We start from the raw sequence: 17258 nt of genomic DNA, 5'->3' as shown, positions 1-17258 counted from the left end.
TAATGTGTTGATTTAAAGTTCTTCTTGCTTGTTGGAATGAACTGTCTCTTTGAGAACACCTCCAGGGAAGAAGCAAAGAGGTCATGATACCTGCTGCACTTTGTCAATTGAGAAGTACACAAATGTGAAACTATGGAAAGTATTCCCTGAAGAATCTATTAAAAGGTCCCAAACAGCATTTCTTTAAGCAAAGATATTATTAGTCAGTGGATAATTTCATCCTATCTCCATTGATGTGCTGCTGCACACAAGTAGGGTTTCTAAGAACCTAAAATAAAGCCTTCCAATTTCCATTTAAAGGAAAAGGTAATAAAATTTAATTGTGTACTTGAACAGAGCATTTCATTTCCCATGCATCTGATCAATAATTCATTGATTGCCTCTGGCCTGAGGAAAGTTTTGTACATGTATTCAGCCAGTAGGAATATAACACAGTGCAGCCTTGTCCTGTTCATTAATTATATTTTCCCTGAATTTGTATCACCAGGCTACCAAGGTGACAGCAGATGGTGAGCAGACCAGGCAGGATGCCGAGAGGACTAATGACAGAGCGAAATCTCTTGGACAGTTCGTCAAAGGCATTCTCCAAGCTGCTGAAGGTATTGGAAAAAATTAAAATACTTGAGTTGTTTTTCAGGAAAACCTGAGGAGGGTAGGGGAAGAGGGTCTGAGAGACAGTGAGGAAAACTTTACTTGCTGAGAAATGTCATGTGCTTAAAATGTTGAGTGAAGGAAAGGCAGTACAGGGTCTTCAAATTTTTCTTCAAATCTTTATATAGAGTTTATATAAACATTTAATGTACTGGTAATTACAAACAAAGACCAGAAGAAAATGGAGCATATTCCTTCAGGATTTTTGCAGTTATCTGAAGAGCTGTTATGATGAAGTAACAAACAGGACTTAGCTTTTATTTCTTTTCAAAGCAGTTAAAAATATGTATTGGTAAAAAAGTTTGATGTAATTTTAGCACTTGGTACATTAACACTTTATCTTAATTCACCAGCTTTGCTTCAAAGATGCACTTACTTTTTGCTGTTAATGAACATCTGCTATTTGGAATTTGCAAGTGACTCCTAACCCTACCTAAGCATGGAGCCAAAGTCAACGCTCTGTCTTCCACAGACTGATTCACTGCACTTACACTGCAGTAAATACTTATGAGAAAAGTAGATTATAGATGGCCTTAAGAAGTAAGACCTATATATTTCATAAAGCTATTAAATCAGATAATGGCTGAAAAATATTAAAATAATTGGCAAATGCAAATGGGTTTTTTACTTTAAAAAGTCTTTTCAGTTCTTTCCTCATCCAAATATTCACAGGTTTTAGTAGCTATGCTTCTGAAGGCCGATGTTATTGAAAGGGAAAGCTTCCACTTTTGTCCAAGTGCTATAAAATACATTTTATATTGTCTTTTGTGTAACACATCCCAGTATGTGCTTTGGAAGTAAACTGAACAACACTTTAGGATATCCTTAGGACTTGTAACTTTGACAAGAAAAAATTGTGGGAAAAGCAACAAAAAAAAGTGAGCAATTTTTTGAGATTTTTTTTAACAAAAAACCATGTTCCTCCTATTTCAGGATGAATTTGGGATGATGAGCAAAACAAAGTCTTTGACTCTACTAAGTTTAGGCCCAGTGTTTGTAGCCCAAATAAAATTTCCCCAAGCAGCTTTAGCAGTAGGAAATACAGAGTTAGAAAACATTGAGGGGGTGAAATAAATTTATGCAGTATCTTAGAAGTAGACAAAAACTTTAAAATCAATGTGTTTGCCTAGTGGCCAAGTTAACATTTTAAGAATACATGAAATACAAGAGCACAGGATTGAGAGACACCTTGTGGGTTAAGGCATCCACTCCCCTACTATCAAAAACTTTCTAAAGCTCATCTTCAAAGTAATTTCTACAAATATACACGATCTGGATAAGAGGCAGTTTCAGTACTCTTCATAATTACCATAGTTCACATTTCTAGAAAAATATATTCGTGTTTAGTTTATCATCGTGTTCCCTAGCAAACCTTGCTCTTTAGCTCAAAAGAATGTTTTTTCCTTTCCCTAATTCTTCACCTCCTTCCCCCAACACCAAATATATTTGCAGAGAGGAATCATATTTGACTTTGGTCCCTTTTTTTCTAGACTGAATCACACAAAAGAGTTTTCTCCCAAATCTCCTACTCACCTTAATGTAATTTCCCTTCCTCTGCTGAAAATTATATCCGTGTTTCTGAACTACAGGTAAAAACCATGAAATTAGGTTTCTTCAGTGTTGCTCTTCAGGAGGAGTAAAACTTGCCTATGTCAGCTCTCCTAATAATGTCTCAATAACTTTATTTTACAGCTGGATGCCACTGGTGATTCATAATACAGCTGTGTTCTCATTCGTACCTTTTACCTCACTGACAAAACTCCTCATTAAAAGTGAGAAGTTTGTAGTGATTGGTTCTAATGACCATAATCTGAATGCTTATCCACTTCTACTGAGCTGATTGTTGACTTTCTGAACTTCTGAGTAGTTGTAATTAATTTTCCTTCTTAGCTATGGAATTTCCCTTCTTTGCAGTTCCTAGCCTTTGTCTCTGTCAGTGCACCCAGATCTTTTACCACCACTGGACTCTGATATTTGCATTCTATCAAGACACAAAACAAAACACTGTTAGGGGAAGAGAAAGATAAAACTGGGTATAAGTTTTTCTGAACCTAAGATAAGCTTAGCAAACATACTAATTTTCCTCTTTTAAGGTCAATATTCAGGGAGGTTACTCACTATTTTTTAAATAGAATTTTTAAAAAAATTCATATAGACCTATTCCTGGCCTGAAGTACCTTAGTAATGATACATAATATAGTACATACAGGAGTTATCCATGATCCATTTGAGGAAAGTGTAGTCTTTTTCCAGACCTCACAAAACCACTCATTATTAGTTCTCACCAGCTAATCAAAGACATCATTAGATTAGAATTTTCTTCATAATTTGCTCTAAACCAATACGATGTGTAGATGAAAGAGTAATTTATTGAGGTTTGAAATACTGATGTTCATTTCTTAAATTAAAGATTTAATTTTAAATACTCATAAGTACCCCTGTGACCAGGAACAGTGTCATTTTGGAGAAATCAGTTACTTGGGAGCTCTGTTCCTATGGAAGGGCAGCAGTGCTTTTGAAAATTGAAGATGGAACTGGTTGCCATAAATTACCTAGCTGCTTCTGAAAGTGGGTGTTCTAATATGTTGTGGTGTGCTATGGCAGAAAGATTGTAGTCCATCCTTGAGTATGATGCTGCGTGTACAGCTTTATCTGTTCACAATAATTCAACTGTTCCAAACACATCTACAGTGTATCTTTATATATTCCAACCTCCATAGTTTTCCATTTCTGAGTATCTTCTTCTAAACACATGAGTGGGTTTAGACATCTGTGGGTCTTTCACTCCTCTTCTGCTTCATTTTCTAAAATTACAGAATTGTTTATTCTTCCTATCACTGTTAAGTCTGAATGTTAAAAATTACTTTTTTTGAGGTTCTCCAAAAGTAATTTAAGCCTAATTTGATTGCTTGTCCTGCCTGCTCCTTAATTCTACAAGCAATATAGCAAAGTATCTTCTGTTTGTTTTGAATGTTCAGTGCAAGTTCTTTCTTTCTGGGGAGGAGGAAGGGAGAAATGTATTTATTATACTGCATATAAAGACTTTAATTATTGAAAAGTGAACAATAATAAAAGGTTTGGTGAAACATATATTATTTTCTCATTTGTTACTGACCTTTGGATTTGTTACATCTGATTTGACCATCTGATTTGTTACTGACCATTGGATTAACCATCCTTTATATTTCACAGCAGAAATAACCAGTGCAAGTTGTGTTCCATTTGCTGATAGAGTTGACAGCTTCTCTGTTGTTTTTAATTACTAGCTCCTTACATAAATGTATTTCGGTCCCCTGCAGCTGCAAAAGAAGATGCTTTAAAACTGAATGAGACACTCAGAACTCAAGACAAGACTTTGGAGAAGAGTCTTCCAGAACTGCAGAGTGAGGCTGAAGGAATGGTCATAGAGATGAGAAATAGAGACCTCAGTGTGCAAGAAAAAATAGCTCAAGATGAGTTAAAGTGAGTAGAGAGACCCCAGTCTTCAACCTCCTAGAGACAATGTCTGACTCTTGTAAATGTGATTGGCATGTTTGCCAGTCAAGTTTTCTGGCTGAGGCTTACAGAAATGTGAAAGAAAGCAAAGTCTAATACTTTATATCTTGTTGATAGAACATTTGCATTTTTGAAAATGTTTACATATGTGGAAAGCAATCCCTAAGAAGTTATTTCCCTGCTCCACAGGTACCAGCAGCATTTTTAATTGAATTCTAATTTTTCTCAGTTTGTTTTTAGTTTCTGCTTCAGACCTGATGAATGGCTTTTGTGCTAAAAATTTAATCTGGAAGCTTGGGTTTTTTTCCTGAAAAACTAGTTGGTCTAATAAAAATAATGACTGTCTGAAAAGTTTCTTCAATAGTGTAGACATTATCAAGAATATATTTTGCCATGTTTAGAATGGTGTAGGTCAGAATAAACCATTTCTATGGCATAGTTCAGAAGACTGCTGTTTGGTTATTTAATTATCTGTAAATAAATAAATATATATAATTATATTGGCAGCTGTTTATAAAGCAATATGCCAAATGCTGAAAACTTACCTGATTGAGAAAAATACTTGGCTTGAAGTTAAAAATTCTGGTAGTTTGTTACGTCTGTATGAGTCAGACCAGACATATCTCTAGAGCTGGAATTTGCTTAGCTCTTCACCAGTGCAAAGAACTAGCAGGGAATCCAGCTGAGCAGTGACATGGTCCATTGAAGTTGTGATGGATCAGAAAACTGTCTGGGATAGAGTTATGCAGGCCTGAAAATGTCAGTTATCAGGTGCGTGCATACTGTAAGGAGACGTAAATGGAATACAAAATTAGCTGAGAATTCCAAGCAGTTTAGAATCAGATTTGCTCTGCCTATCTTAGACTTTATAAACCAGATCATTTTCTGGAAATCCTACTAGTGCAGTATTTCTTCCCATAACTGATAGCTCTGCTTTCTATTCTCTTGAGAAAGAATATATTGCAAACTTATTTGTGAGCAATGTTTTATTGCTTTTTCATCTGACTCCACTCAGTCTCTTCTATGCCTTCTCTACACACACACAGAAATAAACCAGTAAAAAGCAGAGATGAGAAAAATTTAGCCAAACATTTGAAAGTGCTGCCTGTAAATTTAGGACTGGCTGGAGAAGGTCCTTCCACACCAGGTGTTATTAGTCCTCAAATGCTACAGCCAACATATAACTGTCAGACTACGATGAAATAATTTCCTACTCTAGCACAACAGCTAGAGTAGAAAATGCAGCAGGGTTGTTTTTTTTTTGAGAGACAGAACTTCTCTCCTTCTTCCTGAAATGTACAAAGCAAGTGTTTAAATTTTTTTATATAGGAATACATTTTATACTAAGAGATACATGAATATATTAATTGATTTCAAATAAAGTTTTATGGTTTATCTTAAGGATAGGGTTACCTATTTATAGACAGTCACTGAGATCCAAGAAATTTTGGCAGTCAACTCAACAAAAGGAAAATAAGTCACTGTGCATTACAGGATAGAGAGGAAAGGACCCTGGAGATGTTGTTTTCTGAAAATGCCTCTTGAAGGAAAATATTATAAAACTCTTTAAATAGTGTAGTAAGGTAGTGGATAGGATACACTCTGCAAGGAAGAAGAATGAAGAAAAATTAATCATTCTTAGAACTCTGGATGTACAGGTGCATGGATGTGGATCGCTGCACTCCGCACATGTATGTATTCTCTACAGACCCATTTGAAATATTTACTTTTGAATAAGGTAAGGCTCTTGCAAGCCTCATGATCACTCTGAAGTAGTTAATCATGCTTCCTCTTTGGTGAGTAGTCCTTTGTCAGTGACTGCATTCTGTTTTCAGAATTTTGTCCTAGAACAGAATGACAAGATTCAGTGGATTGTCTCCTATGTTTTCAGTGAATTCTCAAAAGTTAAATGAAGAAGGCGAATTAAGTAAAGTTTTCTTGTTTTCATAGATGGCAAAGCTTCTCTTACATATGCAGTTTTTTCCCTTTTTTTCCTTCAGATTTTTCAAATCCGGCTCTTACTGCCTTAATGTACTGAAATGGCATATTAGTCAATAATTTCTCTCTAAAAAGAGCATATAGAGAAATACACCAGTTGCTGTTCTGAAGTGCCATGATTTTAATATTTATGAAGTATATCTTTCACTGTTTTATGACATTCCTTCATGTCTTCTCAGATGCCATTGAGTTGCTGTCAAGGGATGCTGTGAGCCAGAATTCTTTCTTTCTGTTTAGTATGCTGCGTAGCTTTATTTCTGTGTGACTTTTTCTTCCACTAATTTGTCTGATGGCTTCTGGACCTCTGTGAATTTCTATCATCCACTTTCCTGCGAGAATGAATTGCATAACTCAGCCATACAGTGTTGGAAGATACGCCTCCTATGTTTTGACATAGTTTCCTGATATTTCTGGTTTTGTTTTTGAAGAGACATTGGACTGTTGATCACCTTATACACGCTATTCCTGATGTTACAATCCTTATTTCTTCTCCTGGTAGGGCAATTCTAACATATTTAGACTCTCATATGCAGTTGATGGGTTTTAATAATTTTGTCATGAGTTTCTAATCTTGTTTGTTCTCTTGCACTCATTTTGAGCATCCAGATAATTCAGCATTCCATGTGTTAGGCCAGATCTGTGATTGTTTCTTCTAAAACTTCAAGCATTTTGTGTAGTTTTATTCTTTTTTCTAGGATGGTAGCCAGTGAAAATAGCATAGCTTAAGAGTACAAGAGAATATTTCAAGAAATGTGATGCAGTCCAGTCCACAAAAATTCTAAAGCAAGAGATTACATGGAACAGATTGCCTCATACTTCATTAGAAAGAGCAGAGGGAAAATGCACAACAGATCAATATGAAAGTGCTATCTTAGGAGCACCAAGGAAGAGTTTTCAGGTAGACTACTGGATGGATAAGTAGTTCGAACTGTTCTATGAGGCAAGGGAATAAAAGGAAAATTAATCTGTTTTGTACTGTTCCTCCAGTACTGCAGTGTCATAAGGGTGTCAAAATTTCCCAGAAATGTAAGACAGGAGCTTCTTACAGAAGAATAATGGAGGAGGTATGAGAGGAATCCTGAATTCCTTTCTATACTTCTGTGACAGGATGTCAATACTGGGATTTAGTTTTTGATTAAATATTTTATCCTCAGAAGTTGTGAATTCAATATGTGAATAATTTTTTTCATCAAAACCAAAGGCAGAATTGATGGGAAAAAAAAAAAAAAACCTCCAATCCATCTCAGAAAATCCTAAAACTAAGATAACAATTTGACTTCCCTTTGCTCTACTTCAGACCCTTCATCTAAATTATGTCCAGTGTCAGCATATCTTTTCCTCCTTCCCTATATCTTTTTGGTGTGCATTTATTTATATGTTTATTTTTAGAAGATTAGTAATGGAACTGACTACAGGCAGGCCAAATTGCAGTGTTTTTTCAGAAAATACAGTTCTTGCTTTCCACACTTTGGCATAATGAAACAGGAAGAAAAACTTAATCTGCCCTAGGTGGAAGCGTGATAAATTTCTTCTGTAGTTATTATCTATCCTACATATTCCTGTTTACTTAAGAATTTTCTTATCTCTAAAGCATCATTTGGAAGTGCCTGAAGTGCCACTTTTTTGTTTCCCCTTGCCCTTGACATATCATTGGATTAACACAGTGGTTTTGCCTTGGGTGAAACTGATTTGAGGCAGGCAGATGACAGTTCTCCAGTCCCCTAAAACTGGGGTCAGCAAAATCCATTAAAAATATTCCAGAGTGTATTTTAGATAAGCAAATTTTTTTGACTACTAGAAGTCATAAATCCAAGGATCTAGGTTTGTTTGTTTTTTTTTTTTTATTTCACCAGAAAGCATTTATGATTTTTGACTGTCTAATCTAAAGCAGTTGTCTGCTTCAAGACAGCTTGAAATTGGGCATATCTACAAATCCTCCTCAGTTCAAGGCAGGAAACTACTTTGTGTCATATGACACATCAATGTGAGTGAAGGAAATCTTTTAGACAAGTTGAAATGTTTCAGAAAACCTTAGTTTGCCAATCAGATCTCAAGAGTGGAAATTAACCAAAAAATTTTTTTTAAAAAATTGTCTTCAGTGGAGAATATTTGAATATATTCTGTTTCATAAATAGGACCTTAGTGAAATTTAAAAGCCTCTCTTAAGAAAGGGTTTAGAAACAGCTATTCTTGCACTTTATTAAACATGTGTCATCTTGAAAATTACTTTGAGACTTAATTGAATTTCATTTTCTTTGAGACTTATTTTTTTTTTATTTCATTTGTATATTATTGAGACTATTCAGATTATTTGGTGTAGGGAATATCAACTCAGTGTCTTCATAGGTGGCAATGTATTTCAGGAATGCAGAAGATCTTTTGGACAAGGTGAAGAAATTATTTGGCGAGCCCAGTGAGAAAAATGAGGATCTCAAAAATGAGGTCCGGGACAAGCTAGCAAGCTACCACAGCAAAGTTGCTGATGCTCAAGATCTGCTAAAAGAAGCTGCAAGTAAAATTTGGGAGGCCAATCATTTATCTGCAATCAACCAAAAAAATATGACCATGCTGGAGGTGAGTGCTGACAAGTTTTATCCTCAATTACTTTGATTCTGATTAAAGATGGAACCTTTGCATGATTAAATATTGAAACAAAAATATAAGCAAAAAAAAAAAAAAAAAAGGATAAAAATATATCCATATCTAATGTAATTTAAAGAGAACATGTTCCTCAGAATGAGGAAGTGCACTGGCTTTTAAAAGCTTTATTGAAATAATACCATATTGAAATAATACCATCTGCTTTGTGGAAGGTGCACTGGATTTATTATTCTGTGGGAAATTAAATTCGTCCCAGTATAAATAGTAATGTAAAATTCAAAGCATGTGCTCAATATTTAAATAGGATTTCCATTAAAATCTTTGCTGTCATATATTTGCTTCTAGAAAACTTACACTTTCATGTCCCTCTCCAACCCCTGGGAAGAAGACTGAAGGGGGTGTGTGGGTATTACAGAGTAATAAATCAAACTCTATCCTCGGTAGTTAACAGCTGTTATAAATGATCTCTCTCACAGAAAAGGGGTCTGCTTGTGATTTAATTTAAATTGCAGAGCATTTAAAGAGCATATTATACTGTACATTAACAAGCATTTAACCAAGACATAAAGAGCAGAGTCAACCTAATGAAGACAAATGTTTCAGCTCTGTATCTCGGTGAGCTTTCACCTCAAGTACAATATGAGGTTAGAGTTCTGAGACCTCTGTTCTCAGCAGAGATTTCTGCATTTGCTTGAATTAAGGAAATGCAGTGATCTGACGAATTTAGGTGATCTCTGTTCTGTGCATTTTCTTCCCAAAGGTGGATGGATAAAGGTTGGACAAATTACCTGCTATTTCAGTTTTAAAAATATTCTCTGCATCACTGTAGCAGAGTGCCTTTCCAGCAGTCCTGCCCACAAGGCTGCCATGACCTCCTAATAAACTAATCTGTGATGCTCAATGAATCTTGCACTGGAAATTGTCAATTCCTTATTCAGAAGTCCATCCTTACCCCACAATATGCAGTAGTTTTACTAGTTGGAAAAACAGAAATCTGTAGGTTACTCCAAACCTTTTATTTTGGAATCAGCAGTTGATGAAGTACCAATGGATGGAAGTAGGAAAGCAGCAGAATACTTTTATAAATTTTTCCTTCATTGTCAGAGGTGATTTACAACATGACGAACTTACACATCTGGCTAAGATTAGGATTTATAACTTTCTGATTCATTTTCCAATGAAAATTACCTCTGTTAGAAAGCAACAAAAACCCTGCCCTGTGGGAGGACAATACACAGCTGGGAATAGGAGGAGAAAGGAAAGATACCTTACATGTGCTTTATTGTTGTCACTTTCTCAGCTCCAAGAGCTCCGAGAGTTGCAGAAGAGGCATTGTGGCATGGTGACAAAATGCAGTCTTATACTGTGGTGCTGGCATTTGAACTGTTCTGGTAAACAGGTTTTCTTTTTCTTTGTGTGAACTCATCCTATAGAAAAGGAAGCAAGCTATAGAAGATGGCAGACAAGATGTTGAAAAGACCCTTCAGGAAGGGAATGATGTCCTTAATAAAGCTGATGAACTTGCAAATGACATTAGCATAGCTGTAGAGGTGAGTATTTTATCATCCTTACCAGAGAATTAGTACAACAAAACATCATTATGGAAGCAAAATAACACCTAATTTTTTTATTGTATTTATCAATATTGAAATATTTTACTTGGGATAATTCTTTTTTCAATTGCTGTATAGCAGAAAAGCTAGTCTGGTGTATAAAAATTAATAATTTGGAGTTTTAAGTGATTCATTGGATTACATGTGAGCTAGCTCATAATGTTTTAGGGACTGTGCCATGTATAAATGTGGTACTCTGATTGTGGTACTAACTTTATCTCGAGAATTACAGATGCAGCAGACCCATTCACCATCTCACTACAACTCTGTAATCTAGGTATAGACTTATCTGCACAAAAACTGTGTGTATATCAGAAGGAAACTTCAGAAATAATTTGTTGCCTGTGGCCACAATTTTAAGTCTAGACAGATCAGGGAGAAGATTGAACTCTCATTTTGCATAATATTTTTTAAAATTCTACCTTAAAAGTTACATCAACAGAGTTTGAGATCAGTGTCATAACTACAAAAAAAAAAAAAAAAAAAAACAGGTATCTTCATTGGTTCTGAAGAAATTTCCAGCATGCATTGCAGCTTGCCATAATAAATTGAAAAATGCTCTTTGGAGAAATGGAAAAGGAGACACAGTGAGGCAGCTTTTTGGAACAGGAATGGCAAGTCTTCAAAAAGCGTGGTTCTTACTCAGAAGCTTTAACAAGCACAGGGACATTGTAACCACTCAAAGGATCCTTCTGCCACTTATTAGTAATCACTGTGGAACAGAGCAACAATTTCATATAGCTCTACATGCATCTACATTTAGGAAACAAATCCAAATTAGAGTTTATAAGCTTTTAAACTGTACAATTCCTTAATTGTAAAAGAAAAGCTTCTACTAGGCTCAAGAGAGACAAGTAGCTCTTGGAATATTGTTTATCTCCTCTCTGCTTTCTGGTCTAGCCATTCCTGTTATTCTTTCTGTATTAGTTCCCTGAAATTTTAATGCATGGGTAAGTTGAGATAATAGCCCACAAGAAAAGAAGAAACACCCTTATATATAGATAAGGCTACAGAATGCTTGCAATCAGAAATTTAAAGGCTTTTCTTTTGCCATTTTCAGTATGTAGAAGGTGTTGCAAATAAGATACAGCCAATGTCTGATCAGCTGAAAGATAAAATAGATGACTTATCACAAGAAATTCATGACAGGATGCTTCCAGAAAAGGTGTTGCAAGCTGAGAACCATGCGGGCCAGCTGAATGAATCATCTGCAGTGCTGGATGGGTAAGGCAGACATTCACTGGTAATGCTAAAATCATGAGGCGGGTTTGCAAAATTGCTTCACAGAACTTGAAGGGCATTCTTCTTCTTTGACATCTGTGACTGGGGGTATACAAATAACCAGTGATGTGTACAAGTATACAGCTATTGAGTTAGTCAATTTATGTATCTCTTGTAAACAGTTTCCTAGTCTTGTGATTCTTATAGGCTGCATGGACAGCAAACAGTGCCCTCAGATGCACTGATAACACAGCTTAACTTATCATATGCTTACTGCTATGTTGTGAAAAAAATAGAAATTCTTCTTAAAGAGCTCACTACACGTTTTCATGTGCATTTGTTAAAAACAAGTAGTATTTTCCTTTTTAAGATGACTACTTTGGTAGGAGACTATTATTGTGATGCTAAATTGTTTACTGTCAGAAGTCCCCCTTAGTAATGGACAGTAATTCCTCTACCAGTTTCAAAACACTCTCCCAGGAAAGTAGGACCAAAATGCTTAAACCCAAGAACAGAAACTTCAGTTTCTGTTTACCACTATAACAGTCCTAAATATGAGAATTGCAATGCCCTTCATTTATTTGACCACAGCTCTTTCAGAAGAATGGTACTATATAACTCATCATGAAAATAGTTTCCTGGAAAGAAGATAAAACAAGGGTTTGTTGGCTTTTTGGAATTTTGGGGGAAAAAGAGAGGGATGTCTTTTGTTTTATTGCATTCTATGCAGTTAAGAAAGCAAGCCATAAATAGTAAGTGTAATTTGCAATAGTAATACTCAGAAATAGACCATGGATATTATGCCTGTTGGACCTGTCCCCAGCATAGCTTCAGAGTTTCATTGTTTTATAGAAGCACTGTATGATTTTTTTTTTTTAACATCAACATTATGCTACTTTTTTGCGGCTTATATCTTTTAGATTTACCTGAAGACTTGAATATCCCAAAGACTTGTGAGCAGATGCTTAACACAGTTTTTTTCTTACCAACATCTGTAATTTTGAGGAAAAGACAGGAAATTAGCTCTGATACTTGCAAAATTACTGGCTTCATTTACAGTGTAGTTACAGTACTCTAGATACCTAGTGTAATACATGTTTTAAGGTATGTGTAAAATAATTTTTCCTGGGTAAAAATTAATTTGAAAATGAGTGACTTTAGTGTCACACCCAACCACACATAAATATCTGAATACATGGAAGGTTGTCACGAAGGCACTAAGAGACAAAATGTAAACAAAAAAGATAGCGCCTCCTAGTCAAATGTTGGCAAGACATGCTTTGAGATATAACTTTTTAACTATACAAAAGAGACCATATTATGGGTGTTTGTATGTGCTTCTGTCTTAATGTAGGTGACAGCTTGGCCCTTAAGCAGTTTAGGGTAGTGTTTTAGATGTCATAACAGCACCATGCATACCTATGTCTGATCCAGATATCAACCTCAGTTTCTCAAAAAAGACAATAAACTCCACAGAATCAAGGACATTAAAAATTATGTCTAAAAGCAGAGTGTTCAAAGTTAAAATTTCTGATGTGGTCAGATAGATCTATATCTTCAAAGGACAAAGAAATAGTGTGGTGGTGTGTAATCAGGATAAAGCTGTTTACTTTGTGCACTGACAATAAATAGTTATACTTTACAGCCATATACAGTCTCTATCAGTTTGAGGAATTAAAAAGTGTATCTGTCTTCACAACTGGCACTTGAGTGTCTGTCAGACAATACTGAATTTGGTATAGATTACTGTTTCTTCTTACAGGAGAAATAAAGGGAGAGCCCTGCCTCTCCAGTCTTCCTCTAAAGATTCAAATACTATATTGATTGACAATGAGGATGTTCTTTTGAGTGTTTTAACATGGAACCATTCATGAACTTAACCTAGGAAAAAAAATGTTATTTCTGCTGTGTTCAAGGAAGCATTAGCATAGGCTTCTCCTTTATGGCTAATTGCCTGCTCGTGAGTAAATACCATTGATATTTGGCAAATTCAGTTTAGGTTTTTCCTAGCCAGAAAGGATTTGAACCATGTTTCTAAGCAGTTCTTGAGCTACTTGCTAAGTAGCTATTCTGGGCTCCACATTTGTCTAACAGAGCATCACAGAAACTCAGAGTAGCCTATGAGCTCCAGCCATAGTTGAGGAAAGGGATACACTTTTCCAAGGGTGATGCAGAGGCAGCTCAGCATGCAATTTCTGCAGTAATGTAAAGGGAATCTCTCTCCCTCATGTTGAGTCCAGGGACTACACCTTCTGTCCACTTTGTCTTTTCTGTGGCATTTTGTAGAAATCAGTAAGTAATTGATGCGAGGATCAGTGCCCAGCTGTCTTAGTTCTCCAGAGAACATACTGGGATGAATTTTCCTTTCTTCCACACACACTGTCTCAATGACTAGTTTAAACAAGCTGGAACAGGCCCAACAGGAGCAGTCTCTCTCATATTGCCATACACCTGCATGGCTAGAGAATTTCCCAGAGAGGCAAAAATCCAAGTTCAGATCCATTCTTATCCAGTTCAAGTGAGGATTTTAGCCCATTTACACTTTATTCAGTAAAATCAACATAGGCATTGGTCATAATGACTACTGAGATAGTTGTCTTCAAATTCATTCTGTAGGTACAGCAATTCTTTGTAGAAAATGTTTTAATATATCGTACAGAAAGAGTGCAAGAAAAGTTATTTCCCCAGCCTGCTGACTAGAAATTCCCCTAGGAAGGAAGCTAGCTGAATGCTGTCTCTGCACCAGCAAATACTAACTATATTTAATCTATTTATAGCTATCAGAATGGAGTATTTCATGTAAATTGAACATCACATTCAATATGAAGCATTACTGCCTATGTTTTTCATTTTGGTCAGCAAAATTAACATTTAGGATTTGGTTTAGACTGTGAGATCTCCTTCAAAACAAGCAATTCTGTGTTTGACAGCCAAACCAAGAAATAAATTTTTCAGAGATTCTACTGTAAACCATGTCTGTGATGATCCTTCATGTTCATACAGTGCAGGTTTCCTCAAGTTGCCTGGCTCAGCACATAGCTTAAAAACCCACATGATGAATATGTTACTTGTATTAGAGCATTAAGCACAGTGCTATCTTTTCTCAGTGTCTGATCTATTTTTATCTCACAGAACTTCCTCTTTTAGCAAACATTGTTCTTTATGTCTTCCTGCCCAGATGAAATACGAATTCCATTAAACACATGATGCCAGATCTCCTGAAATCTCAGATGTAGCATTGCTCTCTGAACACCTTAGAAATAGCCTTAGAAATACATGCTGTTGTGTTTCAAAATGTAGGGTACTCTGTTCTGTTGAGCTCTGGCAGCAGGTTTAATGGTGTGTTTACTTTCCTCATCCCAACAGAATCCTTACTGAAGCAAAAAACCTCTCTTTCAATGCCACACGTGCTTTCAATGCTTATACTAACATCAAGGATTACACAGACGAAGCTGAAAGAGTTGCCAAGGAAGCCAAGGCTCTTGCAAATGAAGCTATGCAAGAGGTAAGGAAAAAGAGTAAATTGAGAAGAAAGTTTAGATTTTTTGTGGAATGTGCTACATCTGATCTCAGATCTGTGTTTTGCCATCTTAAAATTTTATGTGAAGACCTTTGCCATGAAACATTCTTGTTTTTGTGATCAGAAAGCTATGCCTCTGTCAGAGCTATGTGTACCTTCAGAAAGTCCCTATTTATTCCTAACTCATGATCCTTACTTTTCTTCTCCGTTTTATTTACTATCCTTCCTCCTTCTGTCTTCCACCTTTTGGTCCCTGTGTATGGCTCAAGCCAACAACTTTGAGTCAGGAGTATAGGCCATTTGATATTCAATAGTGCTAGTTTAGATGTGGGTAATACATTCATTAAATATAAAGAACTCCATACCTTAATTAACTCTTCAGCTTAGTTCCCTGAAAATGCTTGGAGACACTTCTCTGCACATCATATGAACTGCATGCACCTGGCCAGAATTCTAGAAACAGAGAATTGTAGGAAGGGAGTGGAAACTTTTATTCACTTTGTGACCTCTGCCAGTTTTTTGCAGAGAAATCTTATTCTCACTATGAGGTAGCACATGTAAATTTCCAGAGAAAATGAAGAGAACTTTTAAAAATAGGAGGTCAGCCTGTGTAAGGTCAGCTCTCCACTCTGGGTCACAATGAGGATCTTAGCTCCTTGATGCATATACTGAGCAGAAAACATTAACATAAAATTATCTTTTAGGTCAGATATCAAAGGAATTAATGGCTAATTTGTGGGAGTTGGTCAGAGACCAACAGACGTGCACTTCACATGCATACAGAAATGTGAGGCACTGACAGTATGAGATTGCCAGAACTTATATTTGATATAGAAACATGTAGATGAGCAGAAACAACTTGTAGTTACAGCACTTGTATATGAATAAAGGTAGCTTACAGAGAGCTACTTCAGTCAAATGGATTGTGAGAATAGCAAAATCAATCACATGCTGTGAAGCTCTGTATTCATCAGAGGGATAAAGTGAACTGGCCACTGCACAAAATTTTTAATATTTGTAGGCTGTTTACATTTTCAGTGTTTTTTCAAATAACACTAACTACTGTATTTCTCTCTTGATGAAAAAAAATTCACCTCACATACTAGTATGTGCAAGTTCTCTCTAAATAGTTCTTTGTTTCAACACAATGCCTAATTACACCACAGAAGTAAATAAGGGCCAGGCCCTTTTGTTTTTTCCTTCTCATTAAGATTTAATATGTGCTGTCTTTTTCTCCTTTGATGACTTGAAATGAGTGAGACAGGCAGCTGTTTCAGGGATTGAAAAGGGGAAAAAAAGGACACATAGAGCAATAAAGAAACAAAGCTACCAATTACAGAATTTGACAAAAGTGTATATATCACTGGATGATGATAGCATAGAGAGAAAGGGGATTGATAATTTAAGTGATGGAGGTCAAGATGGACAATATGATGTAAATAGAAGCAAGTGAGTAGCAAAGAAAGAGATTAAAATATTAAGCTGATGTTTTCAGCATCTCCTTTATATGTATTCATTAGAAGGAGCTTGTTTTTTTTATGAGCAGTATATGTGAAATGGGTATCTAGTTGATGAGGAAGAAGATGGAGGCAGCTGATTCCTTTTAAATGTAATTGACTTGATATAGAGGTCATTGGTGGCTTGCCATCAAATTGCTGCAAAGCAATAGATTTAGCTGTTATTTTTTAAATTATCATTTCAGGGTTTTGAGCCAGGTTTTAAAAATATGTCAGTTGTAAACTACAGTCATCACTTCTTTATTCTATTTCCTTGTTTGTATAGAAAGAGTGTTGGATGTTTGGTCAGCCTAGGTGAGGAGTTTAACTGGTAACCAGGTAAATCAGGGTCCCACTTTCTAGAGGTTCCAAGGAGCTTTTAGCTGAGCTTCAGCACAAGACCAGGAAGATACCCTCAGTCAGGGCTGTCTGGAGCACAATGGCTCAAAAAGTCTCCTAGAAGGCAGCATTGCTGAATTTGCTCCTAGAAGGCAGCATAAGCCCCTAGAAACTGTGTTGCCAACTTTTTGAGAAGTTGCTCTGGGGACCCTGTGACATGATGGAGATCATGTCTTTCCCCTCCTTTTGAAAGATGGAGCCATGTTTTCTTCTATATGAGAGCTGTTGTGGATGCCTGTCTTCTGTAAAAGACTCCAAGTTCCA

At 36.0% G+C, this 17258-nt stretch overlaps 1 protein-coding gene across 1 annotated transcript in view; it reads left to right on the top strand.

The window, feature by feature from the left end:
* Positions 1 to 17258, top strand: part of LAMA2 (laminin subunit alpha 2) — a 336606-nt gene that overhangs the window by 259570 nt on the left and 59778 nt on the right. The window contains exons 35-40 of the mRNA XM_053937517.1: positions 488 to 599; positions 3951 to 4113; positions 8508 to 8718; positions 10179 to 10295; positions 11419 to 11582; positions 14946 to 15084. Of these exons, the coding sequence (XP_053793492.1) occupies positions 488 to 599; positions 3951 to 4113; positions 8508 to 8718; positions 10179 to 10295; positions 11419 to 11582; positions 14946 to 15084 (906 nt within the window). The remainder of the gene's footprint in view (positions 1 to 487; positions 600 to 3950; positions 4114 to 8507; positions 8719 to 10178; positions 10296 to 11418; positions 11583 to 14945; positions 15085 to 17258) is intronic.

The sequence above is a fragment of the Vidua chalybeata genome, chromosome 3 (assembly GCF_026979565.1).
Source record: "Vidua chalybeata isolate OUT-0048 chromosome 3, bVidCha1 merged haplotype, whole genome shotgun sequence".
In the NCBI taxonomy this organism is placed as follows: domain Eukaryota; kingdom Metazoa; phylum Chordata; class Aves; order Passeriformes; family Viduidae; genus Vidua; species Vidua chalybeata.
Note: the sequence above shows the minus strand (reverse complement) of the source record. Positions and strands in the feature narration are given on the sequence as shown.